The 18,300-nt window shown below is 46.2% G+C and overlaps 1 protein-coding gene across 3 annotated transcripts in view; it reads right to left on the bottom strand.

Moving 5' to 3' along the window:
- The window catches only part of agap3 (ArfGAP with GTPase domain, ankyrin repeat and PH domain 3), a 74,212-nt gene that overhangs the window by 4,076 nt on the left and 51,836 nt on the right, over nt 1–18,300 (bottom strand). For all 3 annotated transcript variants that reach the window (XM_061295191.1, XM_061295192.1, XM_061295190.1), the window contains exons 12-16: nt 15,998–16,147; nt 11,075–11,230; nt 6,579–6,733; nt 6,245–6,335; nt 5,888–6,110 (exon numbers count right to left, since the gene is read on the bottom strand). In XM_061295191.1, coding sequence (XP_061151175.1) covers nt 5,888–6,110; nt 6,245–6,335; nt 6,579–6,733; nt 11,075–11,230; nt 15,998–16,147 — 775 coding nt within the window. The remainder of the gene's footprint in view (nt 1–5,887; nt 6,111–6,244; nt 6,336–6,578; nt 6,734–11,074; nt 11,231–15,997; nt 16,148–18,300) is intronic.

Below are 18,300 nucleotides of genomic sequence, written 5' to 3'. Positions count from 1 at the left end.
GAAAGGAGGTGGGGGTGGGTTCCTCCTTTAACTCCATCCTTAAGAGAGAGAATAGAACTCCAGAGAAGACTCCGTCCTCTATCGCCATCTTTTGCTCTCCATCTTGACCGCCCCCATGCTCGTTCTCTGGTCACGTATACAAACCCGGCACAGATAAAAAAAAAAAAAAATCAATATCAATACGTGAATGACTGAGCATGCCCAGTGTGCCACTGACCCCGTGACCTCGTCTGATAAGGCCGTGCCGGGAGAAGGCCGTTGTTTGGATGTGTCGGATGAGTGACAGAAGTTAACGCTTTGGAGCGACAAGATTCTCATGGGAGTTGACATTCGCTGGTTTCCATTTCCTTTCACACTCGGGGACATTTAGCCGCGGCGCTAATGAAATGAAAGACACGCTTGCGTGATAATAATACAGCCCTTTGATTGACATGGCCAAAGAATTCTTTTTTTTTTTTTTTCTTCCCCAATATCATTAGCCTAATCATGTAAAAACTCCTTTTTAACTTAAGGCTGTATCTCAAATTGACGACTCGGAAGTGGAAGACGAAGGGCGGATTGATGAACTACCAAAAGAAAACAAAGCAACCTTGTAAAGCCAAACACCTTAAGACGGCGTCGATAAGCACACGGTTCATTTTTGTCACGGCCGCGGGGAAAACGCGCAAGAGAATGCCGGCGTCCTCGCTAAACCATAAGGAGCCCTTTTCTTAGCAATGGGCTTATTGTGCGGCCGACAAAGGCGCCCTAATGGCAGGCAATTGGCGAGTTTTATGGTGTCAGACCATCAATCCCTCGTCAGTCACGTCGTGAGCTGGACAAGCCCGTTAGCAAATCAATTGGCCTTCAAGCAGGAAGAGGCCGTGGCGCCCTCCTCTCTTATTTCCGGTGAGAGAGAGAACGTCATTCTTTGGCCGACAAATTAAGTCGAAAAAACGCGGTATGATTTACAGCCCTTTAGATGGGGGCTCCAAATGTAAATCAGTGGCTTTGAATGAGGCTCTGAATGGGTCGGGCCCGGTGAATTGGCACCAGTTAAATGAGGCGGAAAGTTGATGCTCAGATGTGAAACAAAGAGAGAAAGTTTTGTTACGAAATAAACTGAAGGGTGAGGGAAAAGGATGAGGTTTGAGGCCAAAAAAAAACAACAAAAGTCATCTTTTAAAAGATACGTGGCATTATAAAAGATGTTTTGATGAGTTGCTTAGCGACAGTTTAAATAGGACATTCCGAAACCCGCCGCTAAAAAGTACCTGCCATGCCCTACGAGCGCTAACCATGTTAACCCAGCTCACCGCAAGAAAAAAAAAAAAAAAAGTCTTAGTAGAAAGCTAGAATGTGAAAGGAAGGAAAATGGTAATCCCCGTTTCTGTCTTTTGTTTGGAATAGAAGAGCAATCCAAACAGCGGTCGGCTTGAGACGCTCGGGAGGGGAAGCGAAGCGCTTTGAAAAGGACACTTCCTCACCGCAGGAGGCCCAAAAAATAAAATCAGCAGATTTAGCATGTCAAAGTGGCAGGACGGCACAGGAGAAAAGGGGGTTGAATTTTCTCCCTATGGGTGGAGATTTAGGAAATTGGACTTTTATACGGCGATTTCTCCGGCCTCGCGCGCATACTTGTTCACCGTTTGGCTGTTGCTCGGGGGACCGGGAGGGAGCGGCGAGTTCCCAATAAAAATGCCAGTGTTGCGTCCAGCTTAAGAACAAGTTCTGTTTACGCCAGGCTTCCTTGGTAATTGTCGTTTAACTCCACAAAAAGTCCCCCATACCTTCCTGTGAAGAAACGGTGTCGTCTTTCGTTTGAAGCACCGACATACATCACGGCGGCCTTAACAGTAGAAAGGCCTCTTTTATAATTCTATTAGAGCTCTGTGTTGAGCCATGGCTCCTGACCCTGACTTAATTAAGTGGCAAACGGCGGAATGATTCTCCTCAGCGCGGGCCCACGGAGTCAAGAACACATGACTGGATTCAAATAAAGAGCAACAAACCAGGACAATTAGTCAAGCCTGAAAAGACAATCGGGGATTTATAGGAAGGGGAAACCGAGACGGTGCATCAGAGGAGGATGTCAACAATCAAAGCTCCTCCTCCGATCCGCTGGTGTATCAAATAGACGCGGCGAAGAGGAGAAAGCGACCGGCCCGAACGGAGCTGGCAGTCGGGCGACCGCTAAGGCTCGCGTTCCCATGCGACCCAACAGAGGGGAGGGAAGAGACGGCAGAAGAAGAGGGACAAGAGAGAGTTGGGGGGCCAAGAGGGAAGGCACAGGAAGAAAAGAAAGCCAATGAAAGCTGGGCCCCAAACTATCAAAGGTTGCTAAGGGCCAGCAATCCAGTCGAGGCAGCAGCCAAAAGTGCCAAAGAAAGCCTCCTCCCCTTTTCTCCACCTTCATTTTGTCTTGTCATGGCCGTTACCAGATGTTACAGTTAACTCGGTTCACTAAATACATTAGCGATGAGCCCGTTTCTTCAACCAATCGGATTGCAAAATGTACGAATTTAAAAGTGTGCGTTTTACAAGGCGCTTGTCTTGTAAATGGCGTTTACAGGTGGAGCAGTCGCCACTTTTCCTGCTTCCCTCGTGAACAGATTTAGGGTGTCCGCGCGGACGCCATCCGAAAGGTCTTTCCGAGATGAATGGCGACGGGCGAACTTGAATATGTCGTGACATTAATGAGCTTGTCACCCTCCGCCATGATGGAGTGGCTGTGTTTTTGTTAACGGCGCTCATGCTGTTAACCCCTGGCTCAACCCTTGACTCGCGCACAAAGCTGATAGGGGACGCCGACGTGCGCTCGACATGTCCAAATCCTCCTTTGCATCACATTAGTTACTGTTCCAAAGCAGGTCAAGCGTCACGGATGAACATATGTACGCTCCCCGTCAAACTGGCTAGCTCTCGATTGAACCGGAAACCATCCGATTAATTGATCATTGTTCTGATTATCAATTAATCATTTTCAGATCAAAAAGAGCCGACTGCGATTGGTTTAAGGTCGAACTGAAGTTTGGTGTGCCAGTCAACCCGTTGGCATGGGGGACAATCAGGCCCACACAGGCCTAATGACCGACCTGTGGTTTTGATTTAGACAGAGAGAGCGAGCGAGAGCCACTCATTCGGTCATCTTAATTAACGACGTTTCCTCCACGAGAGCTCGGGGCTATTCCAAAGCTCTTCTGGGGGTTCTCGTAGTTGGAACCTGTGAGTTCTTCTTTTACGTGCAAAAGGGGGGTCGGCGGAGAAGGGGTTAAAGAGTTGTTGTGGAAGGGGGAGGGGGGGGAGAAGTTTGGAGAGGTTAGCGGTGTGATTCATTTTTATTACCGCGCAGCCCCTGCAGGCGGCAGGAGTGGCAAATTATTTCTGAAACAAAGTGGAGGGCTCTCATCAGAGCTATTACCTAGCCGTGGCCGAGGGCGGCGCGCGGCCCACAGAGGGTGACGGACGGCGAGGGGCCCGCGCCGGTGAGGGATAGCCGTCCGTGTTGGCCCGCGCTCCGGGACATCCCCTCTCCCAAATGAGAACTGCCGTCTCTTTTTCTGTGTGTGCTGTTTTCTATCACAAAGTCGCCAAGCAATTAGAGACGAGGTGCAAGACACGACCACTGGCGGGTGCTAATGAAAAGAACAACTCCCTTCCAATATTTGCTGAATGCAGTCAGTGCACGAGACGCCCGCAAATGTATGAAAAGAATCAATTATTTGATCAATTAGCAGTCGGGCGAGCGGAGCTGACACTTCATTTGTCATCTTGCCAAAGTATTTCGGGACGACTGCACGCTTGCAACGTTGTGGGAAGACCTTGGAAAATGTAGAGCCTTGACCTCAACCCCGCAAACAGATGAACGAGAACCGGCAGTTGGATTTAAACCATTTTTGGGAGCATTAAGAGAAATGATGCATTTTTTTTATTAGCGCTAAAGCGTTACTTAAAGAGGAACTCGAGTCAAAAACGTTTTTGGTCAAAATTGGTTTGATGTGTCCCTGCTAGTTTAACGATGGTATTCTAATCAATATTGCGTAGGTTAAATAAGAATTAAGCAGATGATGCTATCATTTCCGGTTGGCATTTTACCCAGCACCGCCCCCTGCTGTCGACTTCTATTGTTTTGTTTTGTTTTCAAGAATTACAACAATTATTTTAATGATTATTATTCAGATTTTGTATCATTTTATTATTCCATCTGCATTCAGATAGTAATCTCTCCGTCTGTCTGGCTATGACTGGCATTCTCCATAAACTGAAACCGCCTTGTGGATGAACGCATTCACGTTAAATCGTCAAAGTATATCAAATATATGAGAAAAAAAGAAGAAGAAAGCAGTAGGGGGTAAACCTAGTGTTCCAGGAGACATTCAATCAGACAGTCGGTTACTGAATCGTTTCGATGAGGTGTCACCGACGCTTAGCGGGAGCGAGAGCGCCGCCGCTCGTCACAGGCGGGACACAATTAAAAATCATCAAAATGACGCGCGGCAGAAAGAAGAAAAAAAAGATGTCAGGTGAGGATTTATGGCGTGGAAAAAGAGAAAGAATCCCATTAAGTTACTGATAATTCATCATTTATGATAAAGCAACAAGCACAGCAGACACAAGAGCTCGGCGCTAACCGTGTGATATTTTACAACTGCTCTGAAGATTACTTATGCCGCAAATGAGATTTATTGTTTGACAGTAGAAAATAATGGAGATGCTGCTCCGGGATAAGATCGTTTTTTTTTTTTTTAAAGACAATGAAGGACCTTCCTTCCCCAAGCGACAGGCGGGACGAGTGACAGTGGTAGCGAGAGAAATCAACATCAATAATCTTTCATCGGGACGACTGGTGCGAGCAATTTGGAGCAGAAAGCATTCGATAAATAACTGTAGGCCATCATTCAGTGCCGAAGTGGAAAGAGGCGCACCTGAAAGCATCACAAACCCTTTCTCTATGCAAAAAAATTGATTTGAAATTTCCGCTCCTGCTTTTTAAATCACTGAATATTTGGAATGCTAATCGAATAAAAAGCCAGGACGGCTGTGAGGTCTGCACACTCGGGTCAATCAGTGGAGCCCAGAGTTCAAAGCAAACATGGTGAAGCAGCATTCAGCTGTTGTGCTAACTCTGCAGTCTGGGTAGAGACAAATGATTTAGAAAAAATGTCTGCATCGACGTCCATTAGTTTAGTTTCCCTAAAACACAAAACGCCTTGTGAAATGGAAGGAGCACTTTTCTCCAGTAAGTCCAAAGCGCCAGCAGGGAGAACGTTCAGACAGCGGCGGGCGTGACAGACAGAGCGATGACCCGGGCCCCGGTGATGGATATGTGACGGGGCCTCTCGGGAGCCCCAGGGTCCGACCGACTCTCGGGCTTTGGCTTTAACCATAATGGTGTGCTTAATTACCTGCACAGCCACACAGCAGGCCATTAGTCAGGCTGGGACGCCAGGCCTTACCTGTCACGGCGAGATAAACAATCCTCCACCTAGCGCGTCTTCACAGAGGATGGTGGGCCGGGATTTTTGCAATCCGACCCCCCCCCAACCCCCCCCCCCCCCCCCCCCCCCGATTAACACTTACATGTCAAGTGAGGATCTTAATGGATTTGGAGCTAGTCAACACATTTAGCGGTGAGCCGCTAAATGATGTCACGCTCGCTATGCTCAGCGGGAAATTAGGAAGGAAAAGGAACGACGATGGCTGATCATATTATCACATAGTGTAACATCATAACATACAATAAATGTATCTTTTTCTTTCGTTAGAACATTTTTACAATAACAGACCGATCTGTTTTAGGAAATAATTTTGCCAATATTATTTTATACACTGTAAAAAAATCTTTCAATGAACCCAACATGATCTCAATCCATTAAGCAAAACAACCCCGTGCCATTGCGGTTCTCACCTGCTGCTGTCGCTGGCCGGCCTGCTGTAGCCCTCCAGGGCGCCCTCCCACACGCTGTTGGCCATGGAGTTGCCGATGGCCGTCATCACCATGCTGAGCTCCACGGGCCAGTCGTCCAGGTCCAGGGAGCGCACGCGCGACAGGTGGGTGCCCAGGTTCCTGTGGATGCCCGAGCACTCGATGCACATCAGGGCGCCCAGGTTAAGACTGGCCCAGTCTGGATCTGGATGGTGGGACGTCAGACTTGAGCGTTAGCATTGGTAACATGATGCTTTTTGTGACCTCCTTTGAAAATGTAGCATTGGAAATGTCTCGAGGAATTGTACCAAAGTGTTGATGTGAACTAAAAGTACTCACTGGGTGCATCGCAGTCCACGCAGAAGCTGTTGCCCCTCACGTTGCGTATGGACTGGATGGCCATGGCGTCGCTCTGGCTGCCTAATCGCGACTGCGGCGGTGAGAGAGAGAGAAAGAGAGAGAGAGAGAGAGAGAGAGAGAGAGAGAGAGATATGAGCTTATAAATGGAGCACCGGAGAAAATAAAACATGAAAATGAGGCATGCTGACACCAGCCGGCTTCTGTCTGTGATGCCTGTCACTTGCAATAAGACAACAGCGCACCTGTCTGACAGACTCGCATGGGGAGGGGGAAGAAAAAAAAAGGAAATCGAGTGGCAGACGGCGTCAAGTACCTTATTTTTGATGCTCTCGCACGACTGCAGGCTGGCAAAAATCTGACTCTCGATGGCCTGCACCCAGAGCTCGCGCTCCTCGTACGTGGATGCCTCAAAGTTCCACGTTTGACCCGTCAGCGACACGATGACGAACTCAAAGGAATCCTCTTGTTCTGATAAAAACACACATATTTGTATTCTAAGTTAATTTAACAAGGAAGAGCTATATGGAGGAGCACCATTGGTTGGCTGTCAACCACAAGGTGGCGATGCACTATTCATTTAATTCTGTTTAAACATGAAAGAAGAAGAAGACAGGAAATGTTTCAGCCCAGCTATTCGTAACTTTTTTAAACACTTTATAGTTCCATTTAAATTTAAATTTCACCTTAGTGTGCGCTCAGAGATAGGAATTAAAGAGAATTTTTTTTCTTTACAATATGGTAATTTACGCCCAGATGAAGACAAATGCCCTTGTGTCGCCGAAACAAGATTTCTGGACACAACATATGTTGCGACACATGCTCCTTGACACCATACTGTATATTGTGCGGCGCAGCTGTACGCACACACCCGAGTCAGCTCGTCGCCAAATGATTTGTAATTACCTAATTACGTCAATGTAAAGAGTGGCCTCGTTTGCATAAAGCCAGTCGACGTTCGGGGAAATGAGCCGCAAGGTGCGGCAAACAAGAGTTTGTTTTTCCAGCTTCTAGAAACACATGTCCACACACGTTGTCTGTTTGCTACGCCGGCACAGCTTTGTTTTAATGACATGATCATGTGATTAGGGCACAGCTCAATTTAAAGTACACATCGCCCTGACAAAACATTTCCCCGAGTGATTATTTCCCCATTTCAGGAATTCCATTCCCGTTTTCATGACAAATTTGATAGGCATATTTATTCGACACGTAGCGTAATCCATTCACTTGAAATTAACTCTGTACGACTTGCTAATTGACAGCAATCGCCGCGGTTCGTAATCAATGGCGGCTCCCGGGCTGTTAAATGACAGACGTGTGACGGATGCTCGTAATGTAGCGACGTGGCAGAAGCAATAATCCAATTAGCTCCGCACCGACTTCAATTATCTGATTCCGTTTGCGCTATCGACTACTGGTCGCAGGAATTGATCGGAGCTTTGCAGAGGCTCTTTATTTACGAGAAGGGAGGTATTAATGGGGGGTTGTCCCTAGAAAGCACAAGTAGGGAATAAGGGGATAAATATAGCCATACAAGGAAACTCCTTTTGCGCTGCCTGTATAAAAAAAAAAAAAAAAAAAAAAAAGGCACCTTTTCAGATCTGTATAAACAACAAATTGAGAAACAGGGACAACAAATATTCGGCATCGCGAAAAGAAACCAAGAGCCATCCATTATCTGAAGCGCTTATCCTCACGAGGGTCGCAGAAACCAAGTGGCTTGAGTGAAAATTCAAATTTAGAAGTTCCGATGTAATTTGTTATTCCTGGACGCCGTTTTACTGCTTTTTAAAGACAAAAAAAAAAAAAAAGAAATAGTACAAAGCTAATTATTCTGTTGGCTGCCCAGGCAATAAATTGGAGGCATTAAAAGACTTTCATTATGGAGATTAAAAATGCAAAGGATGGCTGACTTCCTAAACTGATGAGCAGAGAAGGGAAAACAAATCTAATTCACCACGTGCACGAATGTGCTCTTCTAAGTGTCGACACAAAGAAGCTCATATTTAAAGCGGGGAGCACGCAGAGCAACAATGGAGCCAATTTTGAGTCTTCCCCCCCCTGCCCCCTCCATCCGATCAAAAACACCACAATACCACAGCGATAAAAATAACACGGAGAAGATTACAATTCCAAAAAAGTTACCGCACAAGCTAACAGTTAGCTACTTTTCCACAAATTGCCTTTTTATTATGATATAAAAGCAGTAAGAACACACTTAGATTTTTTTTTCCTCTTGGTCTCTCACGATTTAAAAAATGGTGACGAATTGAAGATGTTAATAATCCATATAATGCATAATATTCCCTCGCAGTGTTGCAATTGCACTACAAAGCAATCCCGCCTGCATGTAACTGTTTTTTTTCTTCCCCTTTCTTCATCTCAGGCACACTAAATCTTGGCATGAACAATGCGCCCAAAGCTTGTATCGCTGCGAGCTTTACAGGCAAGCAGCAATGAGGAGCCTGTGAAGAGGCCATTAGAGCTTCTGTTATTACCGTGCAGTTGCAGGTGGCATCCTGGAACAATCACCTCGTCACATTATGCTGAGCATTAACCTGTTGACCGTGTTTATCTGCCAGCTCTCCATCAACAAGTTTCTGACGATTACAAATGAATTAACGCCATGAGAGAGCGTGCCGCCCGAAGACAGCCGGTGAACGTTGCGCTAAATATGATCCGCCTTAATTAACACGGCGTAATAAAATGGGAAGTGAAGAGCGTAATGGCTGCGCGGCGACAAAAAGGGAGCAGATAAACATCGTCCAAAATCTGCTTGGGAACTTGCACAAGTTGCTTTGGGAAGGAAGGGAGTTTATGTTATCCGGTATATGTTTACATATATGCATGTTAAATTGGCCAAAGTTGTTATTAGATGTGAACCAGCGTAATCTATGAAAGGGGAACAAAAATAAGAGAGAATTGCTCTGAGAGTATTTCGAATGCAGGCTCCTTTGTCCCGTTGAGGACAGTGACAGCACCTGTGGACCAGATTAGCACCTCAGGGCGCCGATGCGAGCCCAGCTGAGTTTTCTATTGCACGCAAGCCTCTCCAGAGACCGCTGTGACAAAACCTTACAAAGGACTTAGCAAGAGTCTTTAGCCTTGAGGACGTCCTCTTCTTCTTTTTTCTTTTCCTTTCCAATCCATTTGCGTGAACACTCGACGGCGCTCAGAGGGGGCGAAAGGTGAGCTATTGTTTGGCGCGTGGCGTCGCCTCGTGTCGCACGCCGCCGCACGCGTCAGGCAGTCACTTAAAGAAGTGCTCGCCATTCCCCGTGAATTAATGAGCAGTTGGGAAGAACAGGCCAAGGCGGCGCCCATCTGTAAATGTCAGCGGCACTGCTTGCTCATTTTACACATCATTAAAGCCAATATTCCTAACCTGTATCAGAGCAATCAGGAGCAGGCCATTACTGCGACAGAGGCCCCCCGGGGGGGAAACCGCGACCCAACTCAGACAGCGAGAGAGAGAGAGACCGGAGAGCGCTCGCTATCTATCTATCCGCCACACACCTCTGCACACCACAACCAGCCAATAGTACAATAAACAAACACATGAAATCAGCGGCGCTACCGCTAATAGCTAGCGCGTTTAACAACAGAGCCCGATGAGAGCGGCGGCCAATTAAACGCGCGTCTGTGGGCAGCCCCAAATGACAATCTCGTTATTTCCTTCCCTCCGTCGGGTGCGTGGTGCGCAGGAAGTCATTACGGGAGCGCGGGCTCCGGGGACAGCTTTGGGAAATGAGAGCGAGTCGGGGAGCGACAAAAAAACAAAGTATTGAGATAAACACCCGCCATTAGCGCAGGCAGTTAAAGCTCCATCTCCTAATCCTCAGCTGGACTCCAGAGGATGTTAACCCTCGCTATGCTGAGGTGCAGGACATTTGCACACTTGATTAAGTCGCTTCCCCAAAACTTTACACCAGTTGGGCCAAGTGCAGGCTGACTTTGGAACTTAGTGTTGTCAACTTGCTAACTACTTTTGTAGTTTTGAAGCCACGGAACAAATCTGATTTCGGCGCGGTTTATCTGCAGTCTCGAAGCGGAGGCGTAAACGTCGACACCGGAGCGAGCGAGCGAGTCTCTGAGTTACGCCTGAAGTTTTCGCTCATCACTTTTTTTGGGGAAAAATAGATGCTACAGCAAAGTTGCGAAATAATGAGAGAGAGTCTTTACGAAATGTGTAAGGGGACAGTTACGGCAAGTTGACACCTTTGCAGATTTTTTATTTTTGTTATTTTGTAAAAAAAAAAAAGACTATTGTTAACGGTGACCTCACCACATTGAATATAAAAGCGCCGGATGACTTTAGTGATGATGATCACTCTGAACTCTGTGGTCAACAGAGTCATTCAAACCTTAAAGAGCAGCTGTCAAGAGAGCAGGATTTTTTTTTTTTTTCCTCCTCATGTTTAATGATTATAAATGCTAAGCGTCATTTAGGAGGCGTCGACGGCATTGTTGTCGTTTTTCCAGCGTATCCATCTTGTTGATTGATCACGCCGCTCGTCTGACATCACTTTTATGGCCTCCGAGATGCGTCTGAGTGTTTCCACAATGCCATCCAATTAGAGCGCTCCATTCATCATTTGTGCGGCGGGATCATTATTAATTGGGCGAAGGGTCGGGCTGACAATCCCCTGCCGAGATGGGCTGAGGCAGGTCGCACCATGGTAACACATTTTGAGGGTGTAATGGCGGCGTGCCTCCATGCCCTTTTACGGGCAACCATTCAACGACACCAGCTCGGAGTTTTGACATCATTCCGACACGACCGATGAAAAACTTTGCCGTTTTTCCTACCTTCATTTCCCGCCGATAGACCGTCAGGCTTGGTGATGCCCGTGCTCTTTTTCCGCCTGTGTTTCTTGCGGTTGGCGTGGGGCGAGGGAGGCGGGTCAAGCTTGGGACTCGTGGCGCTGCCCGCGCTGCAACTGGCCGGGTCACTCGTTCCGTTAGCTAGTGGGGGGGGGGAATGGATGGTGTTACTTTTCACATAGTGCTGAAACATTTTCATCAGTTCGACTTTTTCCAGCGTATTTTTCGCAGTGTTGATTCCAGTGATAGCATCAAGTTCACTCTCGGAGTGATTGTCAGACTTCATTGTAACACTTTGTAGCTTTTCCAGGACTAGTAAACCCAAGTAAAGTATCACTCTATTGTCAAGGTTCAGAAATACGACCTAACAACGTGGACTGCGTTCCCCCCCCATCTGTTGCCAAGGAAACCAATCAGCACTTCTAAGAGTCAATAAAGCTCAGACAACATATTGAGTCACTTGTTTGCTTCCGAAATTGCTCAATTATCTGAATGGCTGACAAAAGCATGAAATGTGTGTCAAAGCAGACAGGAAACGGTTACTTCACTAAGTGTGTTGTTGCTTTCCGCAGAGTGAAAGACAGGTACGGGGGGGGGCATCAGTGGACAAATGGACAGCTAAGTTAGCCTGCGGCTAAACTATATGACTGTCTTGAGAGTGCGGGTGGGTGGGGGGTTAGGGGTCTCAAAAAGGCAGCTTTGTTTCTTGTAAGTGATTTTATAAATGTGATATTATCCCGTGCTACCGTTGGGCAAAGGGAGAGAGGGATGGGACAATGGGAGGGGGTTGTCAGCTCGCCATCCGTCTGATTTCCTGACATTTGACATCACTTTCCCTTCTTCTTCCCCCTCCGGATGCCATTATGAATCTGGGAGAGGGGTGCGGTGGGTTCGGGGAGCGGAGGGGGGGTTACAGGGACCTGAGGGAAGCAGGAAAAAAGGGAGGGAGGTAGGGCCGGTCGGTAGATGGGCCCCATATTGCTCTCCTCTGTGTGGTGCTGGCAGCCTCCTCTATTGTCTCCCATCAAAAGCTCATTGTAGTGTGGCAAACTCCATTCATTTCCCTGAGCGCCGTCCCAGCCCCCGGGGGCCGAGTGCAGGAGGACAAGAAGACTCGGGGATTATTGCTGTTGTCGTTGCCAGTTGCACATGCCGTAATGTGCGGCGCGGCGCCATTAGCCAGTGTACAACATTAGGCCTAATTCAGTCATTACCTTTAGGGAGATGGGGCTCTATTGGAGGAGTGGGATGGGCTCAGCGGGGGATTGAAGATGTGAACGTCAAGGAATGGGAGCGTGATGCTGGCGCTGGGGGGAAACTTGAGCTGAGAAGGCCCAAGGATGCTTTGTTTGGAAGTGGGCAAAAGTGCTGGAGACCTGATTTAAGGTTAGCTTGTTTGCAGAATTATTTGATGATTAAAGATATAGTAATTTAAAAAAAAATGACAGCGTGATCAGAATTAGACAAACTCTTTTTCTTCTTAAGCTAAAGAGTGGAGGCTCCAGTTTATGTATCCTTTGGTTGTCTCCAACACTCATTCAGACTTAAAAATAAAAACTCCAATCTCTAAAGGTTATCGAAACGTTTCAGGCCGAGGAACGAATAGAGAAGAGGACGTTGCATCACATTAATAAACATAGCCGCGCTGCTGGTGTTGTCTTGAATGGCAGCACGCAGCCGCCACACATGTAGCACATCCCGGTCCGGGCGTCTGTTTCAATTTCCCTGCTCGCCTACAACAGCCCCCCTGAGATGAGTCATTAGCTGGCTCAGACAGCTGGGGGCACGGGGGTCCTCCGTATGCCGCCGCCTCCCCCTACCACCACCAACAACCTCCCACCCTCAGCTTCCTCCTCCCTCTCGATGCTAACGTCTGTCCTGCCAGCTCCACGCCGTATGGCGGGGCTGCGAGACGGGAGCTGCGAGCCGCCTCCGACGTGACAGCCAGCATTTGTTTAATGTCGCTTGAGGTTAAAGGCGAGGGCTACGCCTCTGGGGGGGTGCTCATGAACACCTCTAATTATCAATTTCTGCCCCTAATGTTGTGGAAAATGACCCCCGGGTCTGCTCATCCTCTACCTGAAACAAAGATGGAGATCTGCCTCCTCGTGTGATTGAGCATCCAACTCAAGGTTGGCCAACCCATCACCCCGGGCCATAAACGGCCCAGTGGGAGCAAGCGATTGTGTTTTTGCTTAAGCCACGCCCCTTGTAAACGCTTACTGACCAATCACAGCGCAGAACAGAAGACACTTTGCAAAGACAACGAAAAATAAAAGATGTGTTAGTTTTTGGGTAATGAATACAAAAAAAAATCCAATCAAACTACGGCACTGTGTAGCTCCAGACAAAGAAATATGCTGTTGTTAGCGTATTAGCCAAAATTCCCCCTATATTTCTTTACTTTTCAAATTTAAGGAGCACTGGTAAGCAACAGCCATCCACGTTTTCGAAAACGTCTCCATTTCTGTCTTCTCAACAAGCGCGGGATCATATCGCAAATACGAGAAGTAATTTGATTGTTATTCAAGAGGCCGCGTGCGCCGAACGCTGTGATTCCGTCGGGCCCCTTGACACGGCAGCCCTGCCTGTCCTCAATCAAACGGCTGCAATTAATGGCAAAAATTAGAAACAATCACCGCCTCCCCCTTATTATCCTCAATTAGAGTGTGCTAATCAAGGCCTGATCGCGCTCCGTTGCTCTCTCCAAACTAAATGTCAAACTTCATTATGGCCCGCCGTCGAAATCAAACCCCTCGAACATGCCATCACCTTCACATCGGGAGGCCCGGCGCGGAAAACAGGAGAGGAAAAAAAAAAAAGACTCTGCATCAATTTCCTAACTTAATACTTCAGTATGCTATAGGAAACGAGTATATTAAGGGCATTCACTCGTATTTGGGGTCAAGTCCATTATTTATATTTCCAAACAAGATTAGATAAGCATCCTTGTCAATTAAAAGCAAATTAAAACAACGCCAGAGTGAATATTTCTATTTTTATATTTTGTTAAAAAAATCATAATATTCTGAACGCATAGCATTCGAATATGTTCTGAACAGGTCGCCCAAAGTGGGCACTGACCAGCCTCAGTTGTAAAAAGTGTCGGAACACTTAGGACATGTCTTTGAGCCCCCTTGGTTTTTATTCATCACCAAAGATTGAAGCGTAACAAGGACAGCGGCGTCTAAACAAGCAAGAATGGCCGCCTTTAAAAAAAAAAAAAAAAATTGGGCCTGGATTTAATCAAAAAATCGTCGCTCAATATTCAAGAGCTGTTGCGATGTGTGCGTGCGCCTTGGCACAATAGCTTTACAAATGAGCACATTCTCTAAATGATATGGAAATGGTTACGCGGGCTAAGACGTATTCATTCTGGGCCGTGTCATCAATCTGAAGCTTTTTTGCATCCCGCCGTCTCCGCCGTCCCGTTTGGCGTTAACCTGCAACCTTCGCCAAGGATAATGGAGTGACGGGGCTTCATTTAGGTCCACAAAAGGAGCAGGCATCACTGCCAAACACCCTCCATTGATTGGTGAACAGGCGTGATGGAAGACTGCCGATGCATCTCAATCATATTTTCTGAACGAGTCTATGATGGCTGGCCACAATATTTGGTGCATCTAATGAGAGCTGGCTATAAGTATTGCTTTCTATACGTAAAAATAAACTTTTTTTTTGTACCATATATGAACAAAAAAAAAAGAAAGCCGAAAGTGTTGCATTTTGTAACAAAAGGAAAGAAATGACGCAGAGTAAACAGACTATTTGACCTTTCCAGCTAACTGCTGTACTGTAATACCGAAACGAATACATTTAAAATCAAGGCCGATCCTCAGGTATTAAATGAACTGCCAAAAATAAAAACAAAGGACATTTGCTATCATTATAGAAACTTTTCGTTCGTTTTATGAACGTAAAATGTACTTTTTTTGTAGTTATTCTCAAATAACCTTGCACTCAACGCACACTTTTGCGTTACTTCATCGTGCTTCACGGCCGAGGCGGACGTGATCGCGCCGGGGCTCGTGCGTCGCCACGACTAGGGGCGCGCGGTCGACCTCCTGCGGCGCTCGTAAAGTGCGCTCTTTAAACTGCCACGGCCCCTGGGAGAGGGTGTGAGGAAGGGGTGGGGGGGCACTAGAGTGGAGTGTGGGGGGGAGTCGCCGCCGCCGCCAATCTAATGAGAACTACCAGAGTGCAAACATGCATGGAAATGACTGTTATTCTGTTGATGTGCATTTAAGTGCTTTTTTACTGCCAAGCACAAAGAGAGGGAAATAACTGGTGATGAATGGTACCCGCGAAAAACATTCATTTTCCTCCCCGCAAGAGAAGAGAGCAGCAAGGGGGGGGGGGGGGGGGGGATGATGATGGGAGGGGGGCTATGATGGAAGGCAAAGACGCGCACTCGGAATAAATTATTTGACTTGAGTCGTTGACACCGGCGCTACGGCGAGGGTGGCGGGAAGTTAACCTTCAGCGTGACTCGACTCAAAAGGTCACGCCGATGAGCGCAGGCCTGATCAGCTCATCAGCCAAATGAGCCTCGTAACGCGCCCTAATTGGCCTATGTTCTCATTAATATACCACCCTGTGAATGAAGACAACGATTATCGACTTTGCTCCCGCCAGTCGCCTTTTTTGTCATATTTGTGTATTGCTACGTGAACATAGTCATGCATATAATTGGAACTATGAAAATTCTTAATTCCTACAACTCGACTTGACATTAAATTGTTTACGGCTGGTCACTGGCTAACTGAATCATTTTAATTGATGTCAACTGCAGTTTTAAATGAGCCGAGCCAAAGACTAGATTTGGACCCAAAGAGCAGAAGTGTGAGGAAGGCGTGCTAACCGGTAAGCTAACCATGCTTCTGTTAATGAGATATTAGCATTGCTTACGGGCCGCGCTGCTCGTACTGGTGTTGATGGCGTCATTCCACTGGTCGGCGCTGGAAACGGAGAAGGAACGCTGGTGCATTCCGTCCTTGCTGCCGCCAAACAAGGAGGCGCCCGTCTGCAGGGACGAGCTGCTGTTGGAGTGCGGAGCGCCTGTCAACAAAACAAAGACCAGAAGCAAGTTAGTGCACTTGTGGATCAGAGAAACCAGTCAAAAGTTATTTTTCTCTTTTCCCCCCCCGCAGGAGCACGCACACGCGCGCGCACACACACCAACCTCCTCTAATTAGGCCTTAATTAACAAGATACACTCTGAAGGCTAATTATCTCGCCTCATCCCTCTGACTGGCACATCCATCTCTCCGCGCTGGCGTCAGCAGGCGCACTCCTGCCAACCTCCAATCAGGCAAGCCGCCGATGCCTCTTCACTAATTCATGGGCACGGCGGCGCATTGTGGGGTGCTTCGTCTAGCTCGCGGGCACAACCAGAATCATCATAAACTCACACCTCTTCGCCATTTATTAATAGTTGTAAAAATAATTAAAGCTGCGAGCAATGATGAATACACACGGGTTTATTTTAACTATTGAAATCTATTGGAAGCACATTTAATTGTTATGCATATATGTGTGTGTGTGTGTGTATATATATATATATATATATATATATATATATATATATATATATATATATATATATATATATATATATATATATATATATATATATATATATATATATATATATATATATATATATATATATATATATATATACTATACGTATATATACTATACGTATATATACACGTACACGCGCACACACACATATATATAGCCTTTTATTTTATGATTACACATGATTACAACAGCAGAACTATAGTGTATGTATGTAAGTGTGTGTGTGTGGGTCGCACGGTAAACTAAGCGGCACGGGCGCTTGTTAGGATAATATGTCCTACTCATTATCCAGAGTAATAAGTGTATCAAATTCACATAATCATGTCTAATTAGTATCGGTAATTATCTTGTTGGGCCCAAGAATATTAATCTTGGGGTCCCAGAGGGGGAGGGAGCACCATCACAGCACGAGTGGGAGCGAAAGCGAGAGCGGGAGAATCATGCTGAGGAGCGAAGGGGAAAATTAGCATGCGGAAATCAGAGCAGAAGAGGAGGAGGAGGAGGAGGAGGAGGAAGAGTGGCAAAAAAAAAGGGGGCAAACTTTGTTTCGATGGAAATGCAGCATTTGAACAGATGCAAGGAATAAGTGTGAGGATATAATAATAAATCCTATAAATAATAATAAATAATAAGAATCTTATTGCATACATATAGGCAGCATATATATGATCTGTTAACAAACATTATGTCAATCTAAATGTCGTTCAAATGTAGCAGAGGAAGTTTCACACCAAATAACTCAGACTTTAAAACAGAAAATGGATACATTTGATCCATAGATGAAGCCTATAGGGAACAACAATGCTAATTCGGTCCAAGTGCAGAAACGAAACGTCGAAACTGTGTTCTTTTAAGTTACAATGGCGAAGAAATCTCAATGCTAACACAATTAGCCCGCGTGAATCAAATATCATCAGAATTAAGACAAAAGTTGCCCTGGTTTCTCCAACAACTATTACCATAGTAGTCTTGAGTTACCATGGCGACAACATACAGTCGATAGCATTGCACTTAACACAAGCTAGTGTAGCATCCATTATTTGAAAATCTTTTTTTAGGTAAAATGACAACATATTGTTGCTCTCAAGAAAGTTTGACTCTTGCGTCTGAAAAACAGATAACGACAAAAGAGCTTTGCCTGCTGTTTAAAATTCAACAATCACATCTAATTGTCAAATTGGATGCTAATGCTAAATGAATTATACATGGCTGCACTCATTAGTCCCCACAGACCACTCCTGCATAAAGGGGACGATAATGTAATTACAGTGGAGAAATAATAATCAGCTTGTGGCATTCAAAAGAGCTAACAGCCTTAGCGCCTCACGCAGCCAATACTGTGACTGTTGCTCGACTTTCGGAGGGCCGGTGAAGGCATCGGAAGGGTTAAATGTAAACACAATGACAAAAACAGGTTGACATTGCACAACAAAAAAATACCCAATTGCTTCTCGCTATTAACTCCAATTTCAATGCACATATGTGAAATGAGCCAAATGGGCTCCGAGACGACAAGAAAATGGTTCTGTATGAAGATAAAACTCGAGATATTCTCTACCGCAGTTTGAGGAAGGGAGGGAGGCGGCGGTGATAAGTACAAGCGATGGATTAAGCGAGAAGCGCCT

The sequence above is a fragment of the Syngnathus typhle genome, linkage group LG13 (assembly GCF_033458585.1).
Source record: "Syngnathus typhle isolate RoL2023-S1 ecotype Sweden linkage group LG13, RoL_Styp_1.0, whole genome shotgun sequence".
NCBI lineage: Eukaryota > Metazoa > Chordata > Actinopteri > Syngnathiformes > Syngnathidae > Syngnathus > Syngnathus typhle.
Note: the sequence above shows the minus strand (reverse complement) of the source record. Positions and strands in the feature narration are given on the sequence as shown.